Genomic DNA, 24686 nt, shown 5'->3' on the forward strand with positions numbered 1-24686 from the left:
TGGTGTCACTCTCATTGACAGTGATGTCAGTGATGTCAGTGATTTATTTCGTCTTTGTGGTGATCACTTTTCAGTACCTTTAATGATTGTTTTCGCAATATTTATTGTTTTGTATAATCTGAACTATTGAGCTCTAGCAGTTCGCATACACTATACAAAATTGTAAGGCCAAACGGGTTCTGTAGCTCGGTGTTACTTTATCGATGTTGATCACTTATCAACAACAAATACGCCATAGCTTCAAAACATTCCTGTTAATATGGCTCTAACAAACGTACTGCTTCTTAGCCAGATAGCAGGCTACGTGATAGGCCTTATTCTTTCACTATGCATTATTGTGCCCATGGGCATGCATCAGGATGAATTCAAGTAAGGAATTTGCACTTTTTTGACATTATAGTTAGTATAAGTCTTAAACTTCTGTTTGCTGTTCTACTAAATATATTGGACCCTTCAGGTTGCAATGCTGTCCCGCGCTTAATTTCTCGGTAGGTTAAAGCGGGATGATAAATATTAAAATAAAGTAGCCATAATTAATTATTCCTTATAAAATCAGCTGAAAGTGAAAATTCTGTCGAATTAAGTCCAGCCAGGAAATAAGTTTGTATCAGTATTATAAATCTCTATTAACCACATATTAAGTTTTTTTTTTTGATGTAACAAAAGACACTTACAACTTTATTTATTTGCATTTTAGAAAAATGTTATGTTTTCTTCTAGAGGGCACTGCCTGCTTTTCTCCAAGGGTGCGTGGCAGGAGGAAGATGGACAGCTGCTGGTGTCCTGGGCATCCAGTACATACTGCAACTATGTTATTGCTGTAGGCGTTCTCATGTTTTTGGTCTGCCTCATACAGATATATAGGTAAGGATTGTAGAAGAAAATTTTTAATTGTGAATCCAGTGTATGTTATAACAAAATTTAAAAAAGTAATTTGGTTTAAGGAAGTTAAAAAACAGGGCTATAAAAAAAGTGTGATGTTATTTATATGTACCGTGCCTGCATATGTCAATGATTTATTAAAAATTTCTAGAGAATGTGAGTCTGTGATTTTGTTAATTATTGTGTGTATGTTAGTTTCTGCCATATACCTGAAAAAAGCCTGGGCTAATGTTTTGCAGTAAATCGTAATGAATAATTGTTTGACATTGTAAAGCCCATAACTCCTGAGGATGCTTGGGTGTCTGAAGATCTGTTTGGTTTGGTGTGGAGTATAAAGATTGAATAAATTAGTATTCTCAGTTTAATTTTCATAGTTATCTATTTGTATTCTGTTAATAGGCTCTCAATGTTTATGTACCGGGGCATAGACAGCTCGTTCCTCTCAGCCTTTATTGAAGCTGTCGGCTGTGCTGGGCTGTGTGCACTCGCCGTTTCGGCAGCCTGTATGGTGACGTTGGGCTTCATGACCTGGTGTCAGAATATCGTGGAGCGCTTCCCGAGGTACTTTCACTATTGTAACTCTAGCAGAGCATTTTTAAGTGAGTGTGATTTTTCCTGTGTTTGATTTTGGCAGAGGCCATTTGGGAATATATAATTTCTGAATTTACTACGTTAGCTTGCGAATGTGAAACTATTACTAGTTTATTTATTAATATGTAGTAATTCACATGTATGTTTGTTAAAATTTTTATCACTAGCAGTTTATTCTCCTCTTTTTTGCCAATTCTAAGGTTGCCTGGCAAAGATCGCTATTAAATTAAAAAGCCACCTCTTGTGTTCTACTTCTTTTTTCATGATTATGTTTTTTATATATGGTAAAGATGTGATATAAAAATAAAGAGTAAAATTAAAATACATAAAGAAATGTTGGTGTAAATTATTGTTATAAAGGACCAAAACATTTTTTGAAGTGAAACTTCTTTATCGGGGTTGGAAAAAAATTTAGTGTAACATTTTTCGGTTACGCGTGACGTTTTTTAGTTACGCGCCATATTTATCTTGTCACTTTTCACTTTCAATTGTCAAAGTCTAAAATCTGAAACATGACTGTACAATGACAGTGAAGTAAACATCACTAACTTCAAATGCATCGCAAAATTTAAACGGCTGAATACGAGAGCAGGAGGTGTAGGAATATATCATAATTCTAATGATTTTGTCAACATTGTAACTTCCACAATTGATTTTTCTGTTCTTTCTCCTGACTTTCATAGGTCAAGCTTCAGCATTTGGTGATTTATGTATGGCTCAATGGCAAGTGGAAAATGGGATGAAAATTTTGATCATTGCACTATCTGTATCTCCTAATCAGAAGTTGGACGATATTATTAATATTCTTCACCATTCATTGTAGTCATACACAACTGGAGGTGCCTCTTTACTCGGTAACAATAATGATAAAACACCGATGATTTTAAGTGCAGACAATTGATGGAGTTTTTACTCGGTTACTAAATTTTGTGGAATGTAAACAAAATATTACATACTAGCTGTTGCCCGCGACTTCGTCTGCGTTTGATTTTGTTTTTTGATGAGGCATTCAATTAAGTTTTAGTTCTAAAAAAATTTAAAGTATCGCTAAGCCTTAAATGAGGGGTTTGCTGCTGTCCGCTCAGGAGTTCTGTCCTCTATCTCCAACCACATTCATCAGATCTACACAAAGTTTGGGCAAAATTAAATACCTATTATAACCTCAATAGAACAAAAGTAATTATTTAAATCGGTTATAATTTGTCGGAGTTATGGTGTAAAATCGTCAAAGACTTTCATCCCCTCTTCCAAAGGAACCGAGCTTAATGTCGTGATAAAAATTATCCTATATTACTTCTTACAATTCCAAGAATATGTGTACAAAGTTTTATGAGGATCAGTTACGTAGTTGTTTTTGCGTGAAAGCGTAACAAACAAACGTACATTGACATTTATAATATTAGTAGGGCAGTAGGGATATTAGGGATAGTAGGGATAGGGACAGTGGCGTACACTTCATACAAGCACAAAAGCTCTGCATACCCTAAATTTTTTGTATAACTCTTTAATGCGAAGGATTGTTCCATTTTATGGCATCTGCCTTCTTTATGCATACCCTGGTCAAAAACCCTGTGCACGCCACTGGATAGGGATAGGGATAGGGATTTCAGTTAATAAGCCATTATTAACAAAAATATATAATAACGATAACAATGATAGTAATAATCAATGAAATGATGTAATAATTTTCGTAGTAATAAGGTAAAATGAAATAATTGTATTATTTGTATTCATGTCTATGAAAATAAAAGCCTTTTGCTAAATTTAATCTATTTTAACGTTATTTAACAAATTTCTCTAAAGTTGCATATAGAAGATCATTTTTCGAAAAATAAGGTCATAAAGAAGTTTCACTTCACATTCTTGCAATAATAATCAGTGATAAAGTTTTAAACAAATGTACCATATGTATACAAACATTATTTTCTTATGTTTTAGTTGTGAAGATGCAACAGGCCAGGATATTGACAAGAAAGATGGTATATCCACACACGGATTCTACATTGAGCTTGGCACTGCACAGGTAAGAGAACACTTTTTTACAAAATTGTGTGTTAACATTTGACTGCAATCTCACCTGATGATAGTTAACGAGTTTAAGATTGTTAATTACATTGACGGTTAATTAAACACATCACTATTTTGCCTGCATCATGGGATTATTCATCATAATGCTATAACCGTTTTATGATTAAGTGGCTGAATAAATTAATTTTGATTAAATTGTCTATTGCACTTTTATCTCCAGACACCCGTTTGGCTTGCGTGTTATCTGTAGTAATAAACGCAGCGTACTTTTTATGAACAAGAACCTAACGATGTGATAAAGGTGATAGTGAGGTCAATGATCACTTTGATGGGAGGAGAGACATTAGAGGCTGGGAGTATAGCTAGCATAATATAAATTCAAACCAAGTGCATTTTTGTGAGACGTTATATAGCCTGTGGGCAATCCCCTGCTTACGGGTCTATTCATTATATAACTTGCGGATGTCCCGTTTGCCACATACTCGTAGTTGTTGCCCGCTTTCTTCGTCATTGTTTATTACGGTTGTTTACAAATCCTGTGGGAACCATTTGTTTTCTTCAGATAAAAAGTAGCCTATGTTACTCTCCACTCTTTCAACTGTATGCCAACAATGTAATTGATTAGTTGCTCAGTTAGAGCGTAAAGGAAGAACAAACAAAGAAACAAGCACAGTCACTTTCGCATTTATAATATTATGTAAGATACCGAGCTAGTTTCTAGGTGGAATGCATATGGGGGCGTCCATAAATTACGTGTGGTGTTTTTTTTTATTTTCTGTCCCTCCCTCGTGAGATGTCGTGAGATTTTATTCAACGGGGAATGGCGGAGGGTCCCATCCCCCAATCTCACGTGAGATTTATCAAAATGTGGGTTTATTATGTAAACGCGTTGGATTGTTATTGTAAAAAGAAAAAAACAAATATTGTGGTTTGACATCGCCAGTAGATTTATGAATGAAATAATGCTTTTTATCGAATTAGTGAATGATCTTAATCGTATTACGATTGCATTAAAGATTAAATCTTAAGCATGTACAATCTAGATTAAATGGACCAAAATAGTATAATTAATGTTTTTGTTTAAATTAGAATAAATAAAATTGAGTGATATTTGCCGAGACCCCCTTTCTCGAACGTAAGATTAGATGAGATTCGACTAGACCCCCACCCCCCTTAAAAATCTCACGTATTTTATGAACGCCCCCTGTTGACCCGTGGTGGTATGCCCGCAGTTCGGCGCGTGGGGCGCGTTCGCCACGTGGGTGGGGCTGGCGGTGTTCGCGGTGCTGAAGGTGTGCCGCTACCACCAGCTGCAGAACATCCAGGTGTCCATGTACCGCGAGCGGCAGCGCCTGGTGCGCGAGGGCGGCTCCACGCCGCCGCTGCTGTCGCACCAGAACTGAGCCCGCCGGCCCGGCGCCGCTCGGCCCACTACTGGACAACGATCTCCTTCTGTACTAGCTAGCATGGGCAGCAGACAGTTATCTCCCCGGGGAGAGGATAAAAGTGTTTCTTCTCCCACAGCTTTATTTATCAACTCTTAGAGTACTGTTGCTCAAGGGGAAATAATATTTAAATTTTTAACTGGACAAGCTTCAGTCACTTTGTTTTTGGTCTTCATTTGATTGGTACTATCTTGGCATTATGAAGCTGTCTGTGATTAGAGTGTCCAAAGCACTGACGTTCATATTTCTAAAAACACTTCAATATTATTTGAAGATTACTCCGTATGTCAAATGTGTGCGTTTTTATAGTAATAATTGATAGACCAAGCAGATGGACCACGTGATGGTAAATGGAAAACTATCGCTGTTAAAGAGCGACACTTCACAGGGCATGCAAGGAGCACGTCCTGCAACATACCGCATTGCGTCCATCAGTTTGAGGCATAGGTGGCAACCACGCCCTTCAGACACACATTGCAGTAGTAGCATAAATACCGGACGAGCTCTGTCACAAAAAGCCTTACTATTAATATCTATAATTTGTTCAAGGACAGCCATCTAGTGGTATAAACGAAGATCAAGGGCTGGTGTTAAGCTTAGTGGCTGGTATCTATTGATGTTTCTTTGATATAAAATAGTTAAGCTCTGTTGAAACTTGGTCAATACCGCGGGAGAGGCGGGGCGCAAGTAGCTCGCGCTAATTATTTCAACTAAAGGAGAGGCCAAACTGTGGTCAAACCTGCCGCCATAGATGCCTTTGCGTTTCAGCGTGCGACCAATCACAAAGCGCGCGTTCGAGTTGAAGTCTTGTGATTGGTCACTTGTAGGGCGAGAACAAACTTCAACGCCGCTAGGAACGTCGGTTGGACGTGGTTGTGTGTGGTATAGACGTGTGTAAACCTTTAACGTTTTCTAAGGCCCAGCGCTCACCGGTGACGTCAGGAGAGCACGTTTTATCTTAACCCATCGTAAATTCATGCATAACCAGTGGTAACAAGCTAAAGATTATTTATGAGATGAAGCATATCTTCACACAGCAATCAGTTAAGATGTCTTGTTATTACCAGTTACGTATGAATTAACGTTGGTTAAACATAAAATTTGACATATAGATATGTCATTTAGGAGTTAATAGTAAGTTTTAGTAATTGTAATTTATTCTAATGTAAACAAAACGGCATCTTACATTTCATATTTCTTCATCTAGTCTCATGAATCAAAATTGTATTTACTTTAAACTAAGCTACAACTTTAGTAAGCATGATAACAGACTTCAAAACGTATCGTACCATTTATTTGAATGCTAAAAAACTCTTTAAACTCTATGAGTAAATTGTATATAGAATATAATGAATCATTTGAATTGTCTGAAAAAGAATATAGGTTTAGTCCAAGAGTAAAATGGTACCGAATCTTAAATTTTACCTTATTTTATTTTACTATTTATATGAATTGACTTTGAGTTGTATATAAGCGAAATTAAATTATTATTCCACATCTACTTTTTGTTAGGAATTAAATTAATTTTCAATTGTGATATTTTAGATATTAATTTATACAAAACATTATAATTATATATGTTTAATCATACTTTAAATTGAGTGTTAAAATTGTTTTATAATATAAATATTTGTATCCATATATTTGAAGCATATTGTTTGTTTTAATAACAGATTAATAAAAAAAATCTGTTTCTTGTAGAGTACAAAGCAATGTGACACCTCTAAAAATCTATGAAAGTAGATCGAAACAGCAATGTTTCCTACTAAATGCTTAATTCGGTAAAAATATTTATTGAAACTTCGGTATTCACGACCAGTAATGACTGAAATGTCAAAGTTTCTTTATTTAAAAAGGCACATCGATGGCGCAGTTGATATGAACACAACCAAATCTATATTCATTATGGTGTATTTTCCTGTGTACATTACATAAAAAGAAGGTAGGTTCATGTTGTAGCCAGGCCAAGTTAGGTGAGATGATGGCGATAAATACATTTGTATATTCAAAATTAATGCTGCGAGGATTCCAAACGCGGGTGTTATTTTTGTTATCACCATCTCACATTGTCATTTACGTTAAACTATTTTAAACCTGGCTTTTCGGGTCCCGATCTTCAGTTGATTGCATATTTAAAAGCAAAGTATGAGTCCCTGTTCTGTGTTATAAGGATATCGTACTGATTGTTAGCTATAAGAATGTTTATTTATCATATATTTTTTATTATTACCAGATGTTAATGCATACTATTTAGAATGTATTAATCATTACTATTAACAATAAATTATGGAAATAAAATTTCAGATTTACTCTGGAATTAGTGCTTTTATTTTTCCAAAAGTATGGATTTAAAAAGAGATTAAACGAATCAAAAAATCAGCAACTATTAATATAAGTAATTTTTGTCAATTGTGGTAAGGAAATACATAATAAAATTTTCCTTTCCATGCGTGCTTTTTTTAATATATTCGAGTTTCTTCTAATTGGTCTGAAGTACTCTTCCAATTCTTAATAAACGTATGCTTTATATGTTGTCAAAGAGGAAGCGCTCAGTTTCTTGCCGGTTTGTTCCCGGTAGAATCTGCCTTCAACCTGTGGTTGTGCGTTTCAAAAGCACTTGTAAAATTCGTTAGTATAGTTTATTTCAAGCATCAAGCTAGAAATAAACGATATTTTTAATTTTATCCTCATGTAGTTCTCCATTTTATCAATCATGTCACTGGCCTTGGGTTTTCACAAACCTGAACTCTTGTATTTTGCATGTGTTCCACAATACTATGTCCTTCACACCGTTATCTTGACCTCTATTAAATAGTTGTGATTACATAAAACATTCGGTATTGAGGTGTTGTTCAAAATCATCCTAGAATTTAACACTTTTCGTTCAAAAACCAGGTGGTTTTATTTTTCAGCTTAAGAGCCACAATTTATCTTCAGTCCAGAAAAAATAACACATGCAATTCCAGAGAATTCCCTCAATATATACAAAATGTTAAATGAGCATTCAGAACACCAAAAATGAAGGTATTTTGAAGTTTATTTCCACACAACTATGACTTTGTATAATCACACCAAGTCCTGCTTCATTGCTTGTATTTCATGAATATGCTTCCTCGTGTGGTTGGCCAGCTGGCTCCGCAGGCGGAAGGCCTTGCCGCAACCGCACACGTGGGCTTTCTCCCCTGTGTGCACGGACACGTGTACAAGCAACTCCCCCCTTCTCCTGAACCTAGATTCGCAGTAAATACAACCAAATCTATATTCATTAAGGTGTATTTTTCTGTGCATTCTCAAAGCGGCACTAGATTTCGACGCTTTGCCGCACATATCACATATATAATCTCGACTGTCCGAATGAGTTCTTATATGCTCTTGAAGATGGCTGTTTCTTGAGAAGGTTTTGTGGCAGATGTTGCATGCGTGCGGGCGATGTTCGCTGTGTAGAGCTTTACGATGTCTCGATAGATTTCCGCTGTCGTTAAAACCTAGTCCGCATATATGACAACTATATCTTTTAACTGTCGAGTGGGATCGAGAATGACGCCTCCACGATGCGATCGCTACGCTCTTCTTACAAATGTCACACACGCCGTATTTCTTTCCGTCTTTTGTGAAGATTTTTTGGGGTTTCCCAATACTTTCCTTATCATGATTGGCAACTTTCATAACATTCGTAGATTTGGCGATGTGTTCGATTTTGGCACACAAGGTATGACTGAAAATAAAATTTGTAAAATATTATTCTTAAGTTTACCGCATATCGAACTTAGGTTTCGTATTTTTATATTTTTGTTCAGAATTCAGTTTTAGGCTTATTTGTCACCACGCTCTAAAATGTGGTACATAAGTACTGATTTATGATCAACTTTTAATAAGACTAATACAAGAGTTTTCTTTCTTTTCTAAACATGTGCGTAGGGTGCGTAACATCTTAGTTACCTGTCTCCCTTCTTATTTATTTTTGGATTCTATTTAACCCTCAATCTCAAATCGGAGGGAACGTCAACGCACAGATTTTCTACGACTTGTTAAAATCGTAAATCAGAGGCTGAATAGATAGTACTTTTACCGTAAACATCAACCGATCTAGGGCATGTTTAAGTACTTGGCTGTCTTGTACGCGTTTGTTTGATGTGTTTCTACTACAATGATCTTTCATAACAACACCTTTCTTTCATTATTAAATATTCTCGTAAAAACTATTCTGCAGGGCTATTTTTAAGGAAAATAATATACACTCCCACAGCGCAAATTTCTAACGCACGCGCAATTCCACTGAACATTATTGTACAGTCATGCTGCATTTGTCGCGCTTTTATGTTAACATTTCCTTATCAGGAGCCAAGGGAAGAAAATTAAAAAACAGTGTTCTGAGTTGAAAATATTTACTATATTTGGTCCATAATTTATATTTAAATATATTTCGACGGGTGGGTTGAATGAAAGAATACTCATTATTATACACCAAAGAAAAAAAAAGTAGTTACAGAGATATAAACATATCAGAGTAAGAGGGTATAATAATTGTGCATTCCACATTAATTAGACGGTTCTCGTTGGGTTGATTATTTTAAGAGAAACTAAGGAATTCAATATTTCATTTCATTGTACTACATATTAAATGTAAGCACTTTTGAATGAACCCCAAATTAAATTGTGTGAATAAATATGTACATATAACAATTAAATAAATGTTAATACTAATAACAAACGAAAAAGAACCGTCTAATTCCGGAATAAAGCTTTATCCCTCATATTGCCCAACATGATTGTACACATTTGCCATCTGTGTTTCCCTCACTTCATTTTGGTGTAGTCGTTTGCAATGGTGCCTCAAAGCCCTGCGCTGTCGGAACGCGGCCCCGCAAACTGTGCACGTGTGAGGTTTCGAGTCTGTATGCGCAAGGATATGGCTGTTGAGTTCATGCTTCTGTCTGAAGCCTTTACCGCAATGCACGCAGACGTGTGGCCGCTGTCCAGTGTGTTTCAACCGGTGTCGTGTCAAACCCGACCTGAGTCTGAACTTAGCGCCGCACTCTGCGCAGTGGTGGGGGTAGTGGTCGCTGTGCGTCTTTAGATGCACGTGCAAAGAACCGCTCTGCGTGAACCTCTTGCCGCAGTGGGGACACACGAAAGGTCGCTCGCCAGTGTGAATCCTCAAATGCTGTTTCAAATTTTGTGAATTGGCGAAGTTTTTCATACAAATGATGCAAGTGTACCAGCGCTGTTTTTCATGTGTCTCCGTCACGTGTCGCTGCAGCCCATTCGGGGCACGAAATTGCTTTCCACAAATGTGGCAGATACAAGGCCGTTCTCCGGTGTGTATTCTCTGATGGAATATATACGTATGTGTCGAACTGAGATGCTTCCCACAAATTTTACAAGTGTAGTAAACTTTCCCGTTTATTTTTGATTGCGCTTGGCTGAGCTCTGTCCGGGTCTGTTCGTCCATTTTATCCTTTCTCATGTTACAATCCGTTAGGTCATCGAAGTTGCTTAAATCTACTTTTGCTGAATCTGTTTCATTTAAATTTTCAGAGTCACTCGTGTCTGAAAAGTCAGAACAAGCGTTGTCCTGGTTGTTATGCTCCGTTACAAAATGGTCTCGAAAATTCACTAGTGCGTTATAAAAATTCTGGAATAAATCAGATTTTGATTTAGCTATGGCAGCTAAAGGTTTGTCATCTTCATCTGAGGCGTTATCAATAGTGTTCGTTTGCCATGCATCGCTTTCCGTATCAAGTTTAAGATTGCTACTATCATTTTCCTCATGGTCTAGAAAGTAAGTGTCAAAGCTGTCACGTCGGGGCGTCCTGCAACAAACAACGCCCGTTATTCATCTTCTGGCTTCACATTTCACATTAATGTATTTATTTCAATTTCATGCTACAATTTTATTTGATATCTGTTATTTTATTGAACCATGTACCCAGTCATTAAAACCTAGATTAGTCGAGGTTCTTATTGGTTGCCCTTGACACCATCACAAACTTGATTTTTCAAGTGAGCTTATTCACGGAAGATGCAACATTTCAAGTGCTTTATTTTACTTCCGTTTATATCACAATAGCGGATGCCTGAGACTTCGTCTGCGTAGACTATCTGATTTCCCTTGAGATTAACTGTCTTTTCGCCTCGCACATTGCTCTGCCACTTTGGACAAATAACTTTCAAACTATTTGTCCCAATAACTTACTGTAAAAGACAAAGATTAGCCTTTTCAAAGCGATAACAGTATTTATTTTGGTTTCTTCTCGTGCGTACGTAAATGAGAGTTCAAATGTGTTCTTTTTCTGAACTTTTTTGGACATAAACTGCAAGCGTAGTTCCTTATATCTAAGTGCATATCCATATGTCGATGTAATGTGTTTTTCGCTCGGTAAGATTTGCCGCAGTGATAACATTCGAATGGTTTCGCCCCTGTATGGATTCGTGCATGTATGTTTCTTGTCCCACGAGTGGGAAACGCTTCACCACAGAGGGAACACAAGTATTTAAGTATTCCTTCATGATATATTTTATGATGATAATTTAAACTTCCCTGGCTTTTGTATGATTTATTGCATTTATCGCAAGTGAAAGTGCTCTGTTCACCGAGGTGACTGCGCAAATCATGAACTCGAAGATTATATTTATTTGAGAACGTTTTGTTACATTTCGGGCAATTAACCGGTATGTATTTCTGACGAGTTCCAACGTGCAATATGGTTTTCGGTTCATTAAAATCATTACTTTCAGGATGATCTTCGTTTATATGCGCTTGAAGTTCATCAAAATCACTTGAAATTTTCCCGCAACTTTTACAAGTATTTTTGTCAGGCATTCTACTGACATGTACATCTTGTAAATGAGCAACGAAAGACAATTTATTTTCATATAATAGTTCACAACACACTATTCCATTAGCAATTGATATTTCAATATGCTTGTTGAGATGATACACTAATCGACTGGGAGACGAAAATACGCTTTCGCAAAATGGACAGCAATAGTCCTGAAGTTTTAATTCTTTTGGGGCATTGCCTGATTCAGGTTCATTGCGAGCTGATTCAACATCACTATCATCTTTATCCATAATAAGTGCTTCTTCAAAAGTAATATTATCTCTAACAAAATCTTTTACAGATTGCTTAGTTTGTAGTTCAGTTCCGTGAATCGATTTCAAGTGGTCAGTTAATTCTTCAATAGATTTTGATGTAGGATAATTTGCACAGAATTGGCAGACATATTCTAAATCAGCATTTTCCTTGTCAATTTTTAGCTGATCAAAGTAATCGGCCAAAAGCGTTCTTACTTCGTCATTAAAGTTAAAGATAGCGTGCGTCCTGAAATGGATACATTTTTTCTCAAGCCAAAATAAATCCCAAAACACCCTAGTAATATTGATTATACTTACGTAGTTTCTATGGGCGGTTTTGTAGATTCCACTATTTCTTCTTCTGCTTTTTCCTGTAATTAAATACATAATATTAAAATTAGAAACCCCAGAATAGAAATTGCAGCCTTTAAATTGAAATAACACATAGGCTCTTGGTGAGGTGGTGTTTTAGGAAAATGTTTCTTGAAAATTAACTTTCAATAAGAAGGCTCAAAAGACAACATCTATTTCTGAAAACAAGTACTTTATAATCCTCTCCTAGTACAGCACTGGCATTGGACTAAATAAATGAACATAAATAATATTTCATCACCCAGCCAGGACATAGATGTTTTGTGTAGAAAAACATTTATTGTTAAGCTTACTGTATATTGTTGTCATTGACCAAACCGAAAATGGTTACATAGCTAGTTCATATGAGGTAGTGTGAGTGTGAGATAAATACTAGTTCTATTTTATAAACAAGTTAGCAAACCAACACGTTTCTAAAAACAGGCTCAAGTAGGGCATCACGGGCTGTGAAGGTTGGCCTACGTCATAAGGAGGCCTACACCCAGATTGCTTGGCTTATCTCGGGTTTAATTTTTTTTTTTTTTTTAAATCTGCAATCAGCCGCGAGACAATAATTCGATGTGCTGGGTGAGTTATTGGCATTTACAGACGAGCGAGCCATCGCTCAATCGTCCGTCAAATGTCGAGCACATCAGCTCGTGTTAGTAGTGAGCTAGCAAGACGGTTGGGGTGTTTAGCTAGGCGTTCTTTGTGTTTTTTACAGAACCTGCCGATTTCCTCAAATACCGTTGGCATTTCGAGATACTGAAGAATCTCGTCATTGCGTGCGAACCAGGGAGCATCAGTGATTACCCGTAGAATTTTGTTTTGGACCCTTTGGATGCGCATCATGTTAGACTTACTGCAGATACCCCACAGTTGTATGCCGCAAAGCCAGATGGGTTTAAGCATTGCGCAGTATACGAGCAATTTGTTATTGAGCCTCAACGTAGACTGCCGGCCAAGCAGCCAGAGCAAATTTCGGAATCTGGCATTGTTCATCTCTTTTGTGATCGATGTGGTATTTCCAGGTCAAGCGCCGGTCCAGATGGAAGCCCAGGTACTTGACACAAGTAGTTGGAGGTAGGTCTTCGTTTCCTAGCTTAACAGATGGACAATCACCTTTCTTTAATGCAAAGGTGATGTGTTGGGATTTGGATACACTAGTTTTAATTCACCATTTGGAAAGCCACAGCCAAAGATGTATTGCATCGAGCTGTTTTTGGAGGGTGGAACTAGCACGGTTAGCATCTTTGTTGCAGGATAGAAAAGCAGCGTAAAAGCTGGATCTAGCATCGCGCTGCTTAACTTGAAACATTCTATTTTCCAAATAAGATGCGAGCAACAAAAATATAGAATGTGGTAGAATTTTTTTGATTTTTTTTCGGGTTTACATGCCTGCCAAAAGGATGGCACAGAATAGCCAGGGTCAGATGGTCCCCATTTCATTTAAATAATGGATAAATTAACTCTTTACCAGTAATTTAAACAGTGATTAAAGGAATTTTTTTTATTACATTTATTACATAATTTTATGTCTTGGAAGCTGCCTGTCTGGCTGTGGGTGCTGCACTGAATTTGTGGATTGCAACTGTAACCTACCAATCACCAATATAGTTTTGTGTCTATATCCTACATGAGATTCTTGACCAGAAGGTAAAATAAATCAATGAAAAACTTACAGCTGCACTGTGAATTTATGGATTGTGAGTGTAACCTGCCTATAAGCAATGTTGCAGTCTTGGGGGTCTAATTCCTATGGGGCAGAAGGCTTTTTTGTCCAGAAGGTTTAATTAATTCTATGTAAAACTAACTCACTGGGTCCAGTAGTCTCATAACTGACAGTTTCTGTTGCAGCACCATATTGGCCTGGACAGAGCACTTGACCAGCTCATCCCACGCTAGGATAGTGCTCTGGCACTGCACACAAATCACTTGAGGCAGTCCATCTTCTTTTGACACCTGTAAGTATAAGACAATATAGAAGAGATTTTCTTAACAACTATTACCTTAATCCATTAGGAATTTGATGTTTTTCCAGGATTAAAAGAACACATGTTGCTGTCCTTCCTTTCAACAATCTCTACACCAAAAATCAATTTGATTGGTAGCTTAGTTAGGGTGTTAAGGAAAGACAAACAGACAAACACACTTTCATATTTATAATTAGGAAGGATACATAACAATCTCAGAGATTACTTTACTAAAAAAATGCTGACATAAAAATAATTGCTAGCAGCTTTATTGATATTAATTCATAAATACACTTTGATACAAAAATAATACAGTTTACTCTTTAGATCTACTTTTATTAAAACAATTTGTAAAATGCCAATCATAAGCACTTAAATAAATATTTGATAATATAATAGATTTTAAAATTAATTACCTTAATTGGTAGATACTGGTTAATTTTTCCTGCTATGTCATCACATTGGCTATGTTCATAAAAGATTGGGCACACTTCATCTGCTATTGTGGCACAAATACGGCAAACATTTAAAAAGTCTTCTAATGCTACAAACAGTAAAAAAATTGTTTCTAAAATAAAATACTTATTATGTAGATTCATAAATAAAAAACTTTATGGGTTTCACTTGTGCCAACTTGGTAAATGGCACTCCATCAGTGTTTTAACAAGATTGATTGGTGGAAATATTGAAAAGTTAAATCTTGGATGTACTTATCCTAAGGAGATGATATTGTTAGATTAAACATAAAACAAGCACAAACAACTAAAAATTATAACAGCGTAATGGCATAGCTATTAGAGGTTGCTGAAGTTTATAACCATAGGAAAAGCTAATAGCTCTATTACAATATCTCCTGCTGTATTCTGTAACTTTTCTGATAGGTTATCAATCGGCCATGCTCATACAAAATAAATTACATTATTCATTACTGGCTAGCTTTTAGTTTCTTGATATTACGTTATAAAATTTTAGGCGACAAGGGAGGCTGACGAAGATTGTTTTAGTCAGTTTGTTATGATATTTAAATTATGGTTGTTAGTAAATAAGAAAACGTCACTTTTATTACCCTGTTGAAGTGGTTAGAAACATTAAGTCACTGCTTAAAGTGCTTAATAAACTTTACCGGCCAGATTAGCCAACTTGGTCTAGGAAAGCTTTTTCAGTAATTAAATGTTGTTATTATGGAGTTAGGTACCTGGATCTTCGTGCAAGTGAAATAGTAAGTTTCTATTGTTGTTTTGGGTATTTTGATCATGATTGCTTTTGGAGCAGTTCATGTTGAACTTTATCTTCCAAATACTTGGTAATTATTTTATAAATTTAAGGTAGTAAACGCATAAAATCAATAAAATTTCTGATTTCTTTTAAGTATCACAGACGAATAGCCTTAAGCCTACGCGAGAATTCAACAAGATTTGAACTTATTTAAATTTTGCTTCACAGATGACACGAAACTATAGTGCCACAGATAAATGATCTAGTAGTGATAACTCTTTTAGACATGAAATTTGGACAGAATTTTTTTGGGCTATGTTACGAGCAAACAAGAATGTATTGAATGAAGTTTAAATCACAAAATCGTTTACGGGGGTGCTAATGAAAAAAATGAAAATTTTATACTAAAATTACCACAGACTTCTATCTACTACTATATAGACTATCAGATTTCGAAAAATTTTAGCCCCAGAGGAGATAGTGGGGGCTATTAAATTATTTATATAATTACGAGCTGTTGCCCGCGACTTCGTCTGCGTCTGATTTTGTTTTTATCGTATTCAGTATCGCTAAGCCTTAAATGAGTACATGTGACTGTCAATTAATTATAGACAAATAATTTGCAATAAAATAAAATTGCGACTATAATTAAATATCTAAGCTATCCTATCTCTTAAGTTGGACCAGACTGCTCACGGTGTGCCAATTTAATTTAAAATCGGTTAAGTAGTTTAGGAGTCCATCGCGGACAAACATCGTGACAGGAGATTTATATATATTAAGATAATTGTTGAAAACATCCTAAAGGTTTTTTTATAGTAATAAATGATGGACCAAGCTGTGGTAACCTAATGATTAGTGAAAAACCAAAATTTGTTACATAAACAGAAGAACACTTTGAACAAATGATACCCTTCGGACTGGAACGCAACTTAGCAGCTTAAAAAGAAATGGGGGTAGTCGGGATTTCCCTGGACAAGCTTGGCCTACCCTCCATAGCTTGGCCACAAAATGCTTTAATAGGTACTAATACTAAAACTTTAAGTGCGGAAGAGTCTATGTAAGATTTGCAGTCAATGATTGCAACTATCTATAATTTCCAAATAATACTGATTTCCTCTGGATGTAGGAGGGACATCTTTAGTGCTAAAACACATATCTATACCTATATATAAAAATGTTATGTTGGTTTGCGTACGGTTCAAAAACTCAAAAGTTCTGAAATGATCGGGCTGAAATTTTAGCATGATATATAATATGCATCAAAGATTGTTTTTATCTATTTTCTCAACCATTCAATCACAATGTGCCACAGCGAAGCGTGGCAGGGTACAACTAGTAATAAGGAGGATTAGGTTTTACGGGTAAAGAAAACTATTTGAAAGAATGTAATCTTTTATTTATTGTGTTGATATTATAAATAATGATTAGTTTAAAGTTATAATATTCTAGTTGGGTGTTCTGAGAGCAGCGGCCATGCGGCCCACTGCCGTCACCACTGCGGGGGTCACCATCATCGTCTTGTTTTTGTAAGTGTGGATCACTTGCTGGAAGGCATATATTGGGAAAATAAAAATTATTTTAGATACTATGTACTAAGGGATCTAGCCCACTACGCAGCCACGACCACTGTGTCATCAAGGGTCCTGCGAGCGGACAGTCTCTTAACCATATGCGATGGATAAGCGATGATAGTTCTTCAGCAATTAAGTAAATAACACTTATTATAACTGCGAAGGATAACATTGAGAGGAAACCTGCAAGCCTGAGAGCCATAATGTTCTTACCGCCAATTCGCGCTTAGTGGGCCAGTAATGTATTGATATAATATTCTTTGGTGGATGAACGCTATACGCATCGCACAGTTGGCTAAAAAGGTAAAATGTCCGCAGGAGCAATGACGTGCTGGCCGATTCGTCCTTGTGGCCAAACTGTGTAGATACACGGACCTACTTTAACTATTGTAATTATTTATGCGTCCGTTGCACAAAACCTATTGCGTTGCTTATTGGTCCACGCAACGCTCCGGCCGAACTTTCGTTGGACCTTCGGCGACTAACTTTGCGTTCACGATTTTTCAGAGTTGGCGTCAGGACTATACAAAAATAATACCAATCTGTGTTTTTGTCCTGAAATATTATGTATTATATAATATTAGATAGGGTCAAAATTATGTATGCGGAATCGGAATAGCTTGGTGGTCCTATGCACTGCCTCTCCTGTAAGTGGCGAAGTCTGATAATAACACTGATGCTGAACACAACTTACCAAAACCAATTTGATCACAAATACAGCGAAGGTGAGAAATGATATTGTCATAAGGGTACTTTCGGAGGAAGGGAACTCCACGTGGCCTCGCGCCTGCGCAGAGCGGGTGCTCCGCGCCGCACCTCGGGCATCGGGGTCGTTTGGCCATGCGCGGTCTATTTGGTCCTCTTGTTAAAAAAATAATAAATGAGAATTTTTAATCGACCTTGATCTTATGACAATCTTATGTAACCAAAGATAATATAAATAATATGTTTTAAACGTACGTAAAACTGCAGTAATCAACGTAATTTTTTGCAATTATTGGTGCGTATTTGGTTGATAGCAATGCAGCACCACAGTAATTCAGCGGGCAATGGAAATAGATGTGCTAGTAGTATCTCTACGTGATCAGATCCATAGAAGAACTACTTTGGCAATGGGCGGGGTACATAGTTCAGAGAAACGATGGACGTTCGGTACCCAAGGTGCTGGAATAGCGACCCCACACCGGTAAACGCAGCGTTGGTCGTTCGTGGATTTTGGAACTCCCTCCAAATAAATAAATAAAATAATAAATAAAAATAAAATATAAAAATTAAATAAAATAAAAAATAAAAATAAATAATAGTTTAAAAAAAACTAAAAAACACGCTTTTCTAATAGAAAACCGAACTAAAAAAAAGAGAAAAAAAAATTTTAATAAATTTAAATTAAGAATAGTGTTAAAAATTTCAATAAATATAAATTAATAATAGTGTGAATAAAAAAGCGTGGGGTGCATGGTGTCAATAGTTATAAATATTTTATTGACAGATATGAGTAGAGTGATTATTATTACGATAATATCATAAAGCACCCCACGCTTTTTTTTAAATAAAATATTTTTTTTTATTCACACTATTAGTTTGGTTTACTTTTTAGTTTGGTTTATTTTAAACCGTTATTTGATCTAATCTACTATCAATTCCGTGATAACTCTAAGTAACTGTAATTAATTATTGTTTGAAACAGGCCATTAAAAAGTATCAGCTAACGCCCTCTACCAGATGGTATGGTAGAGGGCGTTAGCTGATGTTGATGATGAATGAGTAGCTTAATGTTTTCTGTGGAATTTGTTAGGTACGCGAACGCCATCTGTTGGTAACGCCATAGGTTTTTTTTACATTTCTAGGGTCTAGATGGCGCTGTAGTAATTAGTAAAAATCTTATTTTTTATATTGAAAATTGAAATAATCTTCTCAGATTAGTGTATTGTCATCGGTCCTCGATATGTCTACAAAGTTTGAAAGAAATCTGACCGTTCAAAGTGGGACAAAATCGAGCTCAAAGGGGTCGGTTACAAACATACATACAAACATACATACAGGTGAAGCTAATAAAAGCGTGTTAAAAACCTATGTCCAGCAGTGATCGTCAATCGGTGGAAGTGATAATGCTGATGACAAGGTTCAAATCTTTTGTAATTTTATCGTAACTAAAATAAATTGACCCGCCTAACATTAAGTTATACTTAGTTCCGGAGGCCAGCGGAGGTCTAGTTAATTAAAAAAAACTGAAATCGCTATGGCCTATAAAGAGTTCCCTCGTTTTTTCCAGGATTCTTCCAATAGATCTTTACCAAACACTTAAAGAATCGTCAACATCGGTTTATAATTTGCGGAGTAATCATGTAATAAATAAACAAAAAATTAAAGTCGGTTGAATATAAATTCTTACCTATGCTCGTCAGTAGCGTTGTCTTCAAACTCTTCAAATATTTTATCTTGCTCTTGAAACTCCTATGTGTATTCTTGTAAATAGTGTCTGTTACTAATTTAATCAGCTTCCACATTCCCTTCACTGTATTTCCTTTAGATACCTGTGTTATGTCTTTTGGTTTAGAGTTTTCAATCTTAGGAATTGTAGTCACTTTTTCGTCCATGGATGGTGTAGTTCCCATAACGATACCATGAACAGGTTTTTTAGGGTTTGCTTCGTTAACAATAAATTCGGAATTCTTATACGGATTTCCGAACTTTTTTCTAGAATTAAAATACTCTTCGAGTGGATGTGAACTAGTGCTATCCTGGGGTTCATATTTTTTCTTTTCAGAATACTCTGTATTACTGGAAATAGTTACTGGAAATAGTTTTTTGTGTGCATCATTTTCTCTAACATTATTGCTATATTCTCTCTGTATTAGTTTTATTTTTGAGATATTAAGTTCCATAGTATTATCTGTGCTTGAATACTTAATTTCAGTTTTTTTTGTGACATCGAATTTATGTGCGTCGTCAAGTCTATGCACATTTGGCTTTGCTATTGCATAGAATTTGTCACTTTCACTAAAATCGACATTGTCAATATTGGTTTCTGCTAATGTTGGTTTGCTTATTTGCACTTGCTTTCTACGATTAAATACACTATCTTCACCGAATATTTTACCCTGATCTGTTGGAAGATGTTTAATAGGTTTAGAATATGGACGTCTGACTTGATCGACATTAGCAGTGGTGGTCTGAATAACTTTATTTTGATCATCATCTTCATCCTGGGTATTCAAAATTTGTTTAATCGGCTTAGCCGAAATAAATCTGTGCTCTGCAGCATCTGTTGTTGTTAAAGGGTAATTAAATTTTCTATTAAATCCATTTTCAGGTCTTGTCATCACAGAACTAGTTTTGACACTTGGATACTGCACTTGTCTTATATGCCCTACATTAGACACTTTATCAACCACACCTCTGTGCCACTCTTTTTCTGTTAAAGAATTATTACGGTATATCCTGTTTGGTTTTGTTGTAAACTCAAAGTTTACTACTTTATTGGCTGGTTCCTTTTTATAATGATTTTGAGATATTTCCACCCAGTCGCAACAAACTTGAGAAAACAGGATGAATAGTATGTACATGTCTGACAAAGCGCGTATGTTTCGCCGGAAGCCCTCGGCAGCCTGCGAACCGTCGTATGACTGAGTTCAAGGTGCGTAGACACGAATGCGTGACAGAGCTCAGGGTTATGACTTGTCCGGCAAGCGAGATTCCATATTGGTGCAGCGTTGGCAAGGTATACTGAGGTATCTGAGTTCGATTCAAAGCGGGGCCTAAAATAGGCCATATATGGATACCAATAGTTTTATTTTTATTTTATTTATTCGGTTCGCCGACACATTAAGAACACACTGAAACTTGCCTAGGAACTAAAACATTGAGAAACGTAAAGTTATAGTGGAGACCCTATTAACTGTATACCGGCATGCGTACCTGCAAAAATACAAGTAACCCGCACGTTTCTACAGGATAGAGCAAAAACTCTCAATCGGGAAAGTAATCAACGTCCGGTTGTGATTTCTTTAATTTTATGATAGTAGAAGTTTAAGAAGTTGATTATAAGTTATGATTGTGTCATTGCTGGCTAGAGGCTTTTTTTTTCATTAGATATAGGGATTTACGGACATACCGCTGCTCCAAGAACGGTTATGTCACAAGCACCTAAGTGTTAGCAACCGAGATCTTATTTTTTTTATTCTACTACAAGTTAGACCTTGATTGCAATCTCTCTTGGTTAGAAGTGATGATGCAGTATAAGTAACTGTCAGGGGTTATGGCAGTTTTATTAAACTCCCCTACCTATTAAATCGGTTTCACCGACACGGTACCGGAATGCTAAATCGTTTTGCGGCACGATTTTGTCTAAGTATAGGTTGTCACGACCGAAGCCTCAGACCAGACTAGGGAAAATTTGGAAATTATAAATTCCTAAATTGCTTCCACCAGTTCGGTGTCCACCAGTGTCACGGTGGTGGACCTTGGACAGTGCTAATTTCTTAAGTCAGGGTAAGGAGAAATTCTTTTCGAAAAGCTTAATAAACGTACCTACCAATTTTTGGCCCAGCCCGAGTGTCGAACCAATCTGATTCGTACTTATTATTCACCAGATCCACGTGGCGGTGTGAAATTAAATTAAAATCTTACTGTTATAGTAAAAAGGCAACCCTAGTTTGCTCGGTTTCGTACACGTTCAAATCATTAGGAGCCACCGATCCGTGAGCTGTCTCGCTGCGAAGATGTGATAAACTGTTTCACAGTTAGCAGCTGTTATCTGATTACGACGAATATAAAATACTAGTGTGAGAAGGCGGTGCAGAAAGTAATGATATACAAACGTACAACAATAAACATATAGGTAGGTAGTGTCCGACAGCAGTCACAAGGGAGCTAACATCTCTTCGGTGCCCCAGGGACTCCAAACTGCAAGTCAATTTGGGATTGTCTACAAGTCGAACTGCCCGCTTTTGTATACGATCAAATGGAAGGAGTTGGTAAAGAGGTGCCCCAGCCCAAAGATTCGAGCAGTACTCCATTTGAGGTCTTACTTGCGCTTTATAGAGCTTCGGAGTCTATGCTTTGACGCAAAGTAAAGTTTTGCTCTGTTTAGCACACCAAGCTTTTTGTCAGCTTATTTAGCTTTACCTTCCAAGTGAGCGCGGAATTGGACTTCGTTCGATTGTTACGAAGATAATAAAAACACACTTACATGAAGGCAACCTTTTCTTATTGTGTTTGTTTTTGAAGTTGTACTTGTCTAGCGGCATTAAGAAAAAAAAAACATGGGAGTGAAATTATACGCGTATTATACGCGAAATTATATACCTAGTTGCGAAACCGAGTGAGAGAGAAAGACAACGTCCGCCAGTTCACTTTTTACGAAGTGCGCGCGCACACTGCCACAAAAAAACCGACGCCCTGAAGTTAGCTATAGTCGACATTTTAGTTTTCAAAAAAGGTTTGACAGTGTATGCTTTCAATTGTCAAAGTCTGCGCGCTTCTTCCGATCTCAAATTATAATGTTTAGTATTTAATACCTTCTATTGTTAGTTTCGTTTACTCCACAAACGTAGAATAAGGTGTAAGATAAAAAATTTGAAAAGATTTTTGTCTTGTTGCGCTAAAGAAGTATACTTAATTGCTAACGCGTGTACATAAGTACACACACGTTTTTTTTGAGGTGACAACGTCTTATAATTCGATGGAGCCGGCTGTACGCACGAAAAAACATGACTCATGCGGCGTTACCACGTTCCATTTAAGGCTTGAAGTACAAGCGAGAGCGCGGAACGAGCGACAAAGAGGCATAATCGACCTCTGCGTTTGGCAGCGTTCGGCATCTGTCTCTCTCCTACTTGAGTGAGCGATGCGTCCGCGTGGACAGCTGCTATACATTTACATGTTTTCGTCAAGTATGAAGTGCAGTGAAAAGTGAATGTGGTGTCAATTGTTTACAGCAAAAAAAAATTAAATAATTGTATTTATGCGTACAAATAAATGTAACTTGATCAATTTAATTGTGATTTCCATTTCCCTCCTTCTCTATCCATACAAAATATCTATCAAACAAATAAAATTATTATTATTATAAAATTATTATTATTATATTAATTAAAATTTTCTTTTGAAAATGCAACCATTCCATCAGTATTTTCTTATGACGTTGTCAAGTTCAACTATCGTCAGTAAACCGACTTTACAGACAACCGATATTTTTTGTTTTTATAACACATCTACTTTACTCTAAGAATTAGGTACCTATTATTAGCATTGTAAGAAAAGCAAGAAAAAATTGACTAAGCGGTTACGTGAGTTAAAAATTATTTTATACACAATTGGCGCATTCAATGGATAGGTACCTAAAAATAGTACCTTACCTTGTTGTTGACATGTTTCCCGATTGCAACTAGAGAGGTAGACTAAAAAAGTGACGGAATGGGTTCCAAGAAATAAAACGATGAAAGAAGAACGACAAAGAAACAGGGGGCGACATATTTTCCATCCAGAGGTGTGGACCGGATTGGATGCGAAAGGCTCGCGACAGAAAGCTTTGGCGAAACTTGAAACCTACGCCGTAGAAGCGGCTTAAACGTAAATGTTTAAATTAGTATGTAAGTAAAGCATTTATATAATTGTAATACTATTCAGAATAAAGGCTTTTTTATTTTATTTATTCTATTTAAAATAATCACAAGACGCGGCATCGGTTATTGTTGTTGTTTTATAGATCGGTGTTTATTTCGGCCGAAGCTTTCCACCAGGCAAGAAATAGTTAAGACATTATACGTCATGTTGTAATCAAACTCAATTTTTTCAAAACCAAAACGGTATTTATTGTGGAATTGCTAAAATTTAAAAAAAAATCTCATTACGACGTACCTACCTAACTTATATATATATAATCATTTGTAAATTATTTTCAAGTTAAAAAAATCCATAAAATTACACATTAAACAAAAAAATTACGCATAGTTAATAATTTTAGTGCCCTTTTATTATATTCACAGTATTAAGAACATACAGAACACGGTGTGCACGACTAATATTGAAGCATCAAAAACCACTCCACTTTAGTAGCGTATCCGGAACAAGTGGTTAGAAACTTCATTCCATTTAGCGGTATGTAATTATTTTACCTCTAATTATCTAAACGTTTACCATGAAATAGGGTAAATGCAAAAAGTTTGTGAGCTAGCATTATTCCGCGGTTGAGAAGTGAGACGTGCGCGTGGCGTTTTCACTGTTTTTGGACACAATGCACTGCATGCTATAATGGCTGAATGAGGGTTCTGTATGTTCTTATTTCTGTGGTTATATTATTAAACATTTTAGAGTCTAACTATATCATTAAATATATCTTTAGGCAGCTAAACTCGCTTGCAACCAAATCGACTAACAAAACCGACGCCCGCTTGGAAAGATGCTTTGTATCAAATCTATATATCTATTCAATTAAAAATACATTCGCGAAGATTGTTTTATAAGTTATAGTAAAACCCACGACTCCAGCTTAAAACTATCTAGGGATGACCTACTATAATTGATAATTATTTATTTTTCTTAAATA

The 24686-nt window shown here is 36.2% G+C and overlaps 4 protein-coding genes across 5 annotated transcripts; 1 reads left to right on the forward strand and 3 right to left on the reverse strand.

Moving 5' to 3' along the window:
- Positions 1-16: 16 nt before the first annotated feature.
- Positions 17-6437, forward strand: LOC120632253 (transmembrane protein 179). The gene is made up of 5 exons (XM_039902074.1): positions 17-369; positions 721-864; positions 1282-1443; positions 3412-3496; positions 4734-6437. Exons 1-5 carry the CDS (start codon positions 260-262, stop codon positions 4902-4904), a joined length of 672 nt encoding a protein of 223 aa, XP_039758008.1. The 5' UTR covers positions 17-259; the 3' UTR covers positions 4905-6437.
- A 1575-nt stretch (positions 6438-8012) lies between these two features.
- LOC120632199 (zinc finger protein 664-like) lies at positions 8013-8612 on the reverse strand. The gene has a single exon (XM_039902004.1). It carries the CDS (start codon positions 8610-8612, stop codon positions 8013-8015), a length of 600 nt encoding a protein of 199 aa, XP_039757938.1.
- Positions 8613-8839: 227 nt separating this feature from the next.
- Positions 8840-15768, reverse strand: LOC120632013 (zinc finger protein 124-like). Of its 2 annotated transcripts, none has more exons than XM_039901761.1 (5): positions 15544-15766; positions 14765-14892; positions 14194-14337; positions 12343-12395; positions 8840-10759 (listed from the first exon to the last, which is right to left on the reverse strand). In XM_039901761.1, exons 1-5 carry the CDS (start codon positions 15623-15625, stop codon positions 9691-9693), a joined length of 1476 nt encoding a protein of 491 aa, XP_039757695.1. In that variant the 5' UTR covers positions 15626-15766; the 3' UTR covers positions 8840-9690. The 2 variants fall into 2 exon arrangements, with proteins under 2 accessions (XP_039757695.1, XP_039757694.1); XM_039901760.1 differs by lacking the exon at positions 8840-10759 and adding an exon at positions 10768-12271 and having other exon boundaries at positions 15544-15768.
- Positions 15769-17011: 1243 nt separating this feature from the next.
- On the reverse strand, positions 17012-20798 carry LOC120632200. Its single transcript, XM_039902005.1, has 3 exons — positions 19530-20798; positions 17832-17998; positions 17012-17110 (listed from the first exon to the last, which is right to left on the reverse strand). The coding sequence occupies exons 1-3, from the start codon at positions 20701-20703 to the stop codon at positions 17012-17014; spliced, it is 1440 nt and encodes a 479-aa protein (XP_039757939.1). The 5' UTR covers positions 20704-20798.
- Positions 20799-24686: the final 3888 nt, after the last annotated feature.

The sequence above is a fragment of the Pararge aegeria genome, chromosome 19 (genome assembly GCF_905163445.1).
Source record: "Pararge aegeria chromosome 19, ilParAegt1.1, whole genome shotgun sequence".
NCBI lineage: Eukaryota > Metazoa > Arthropoda > Insecta > Lepidoptera > Nymphalidae > Pararge > Pararge aegeria.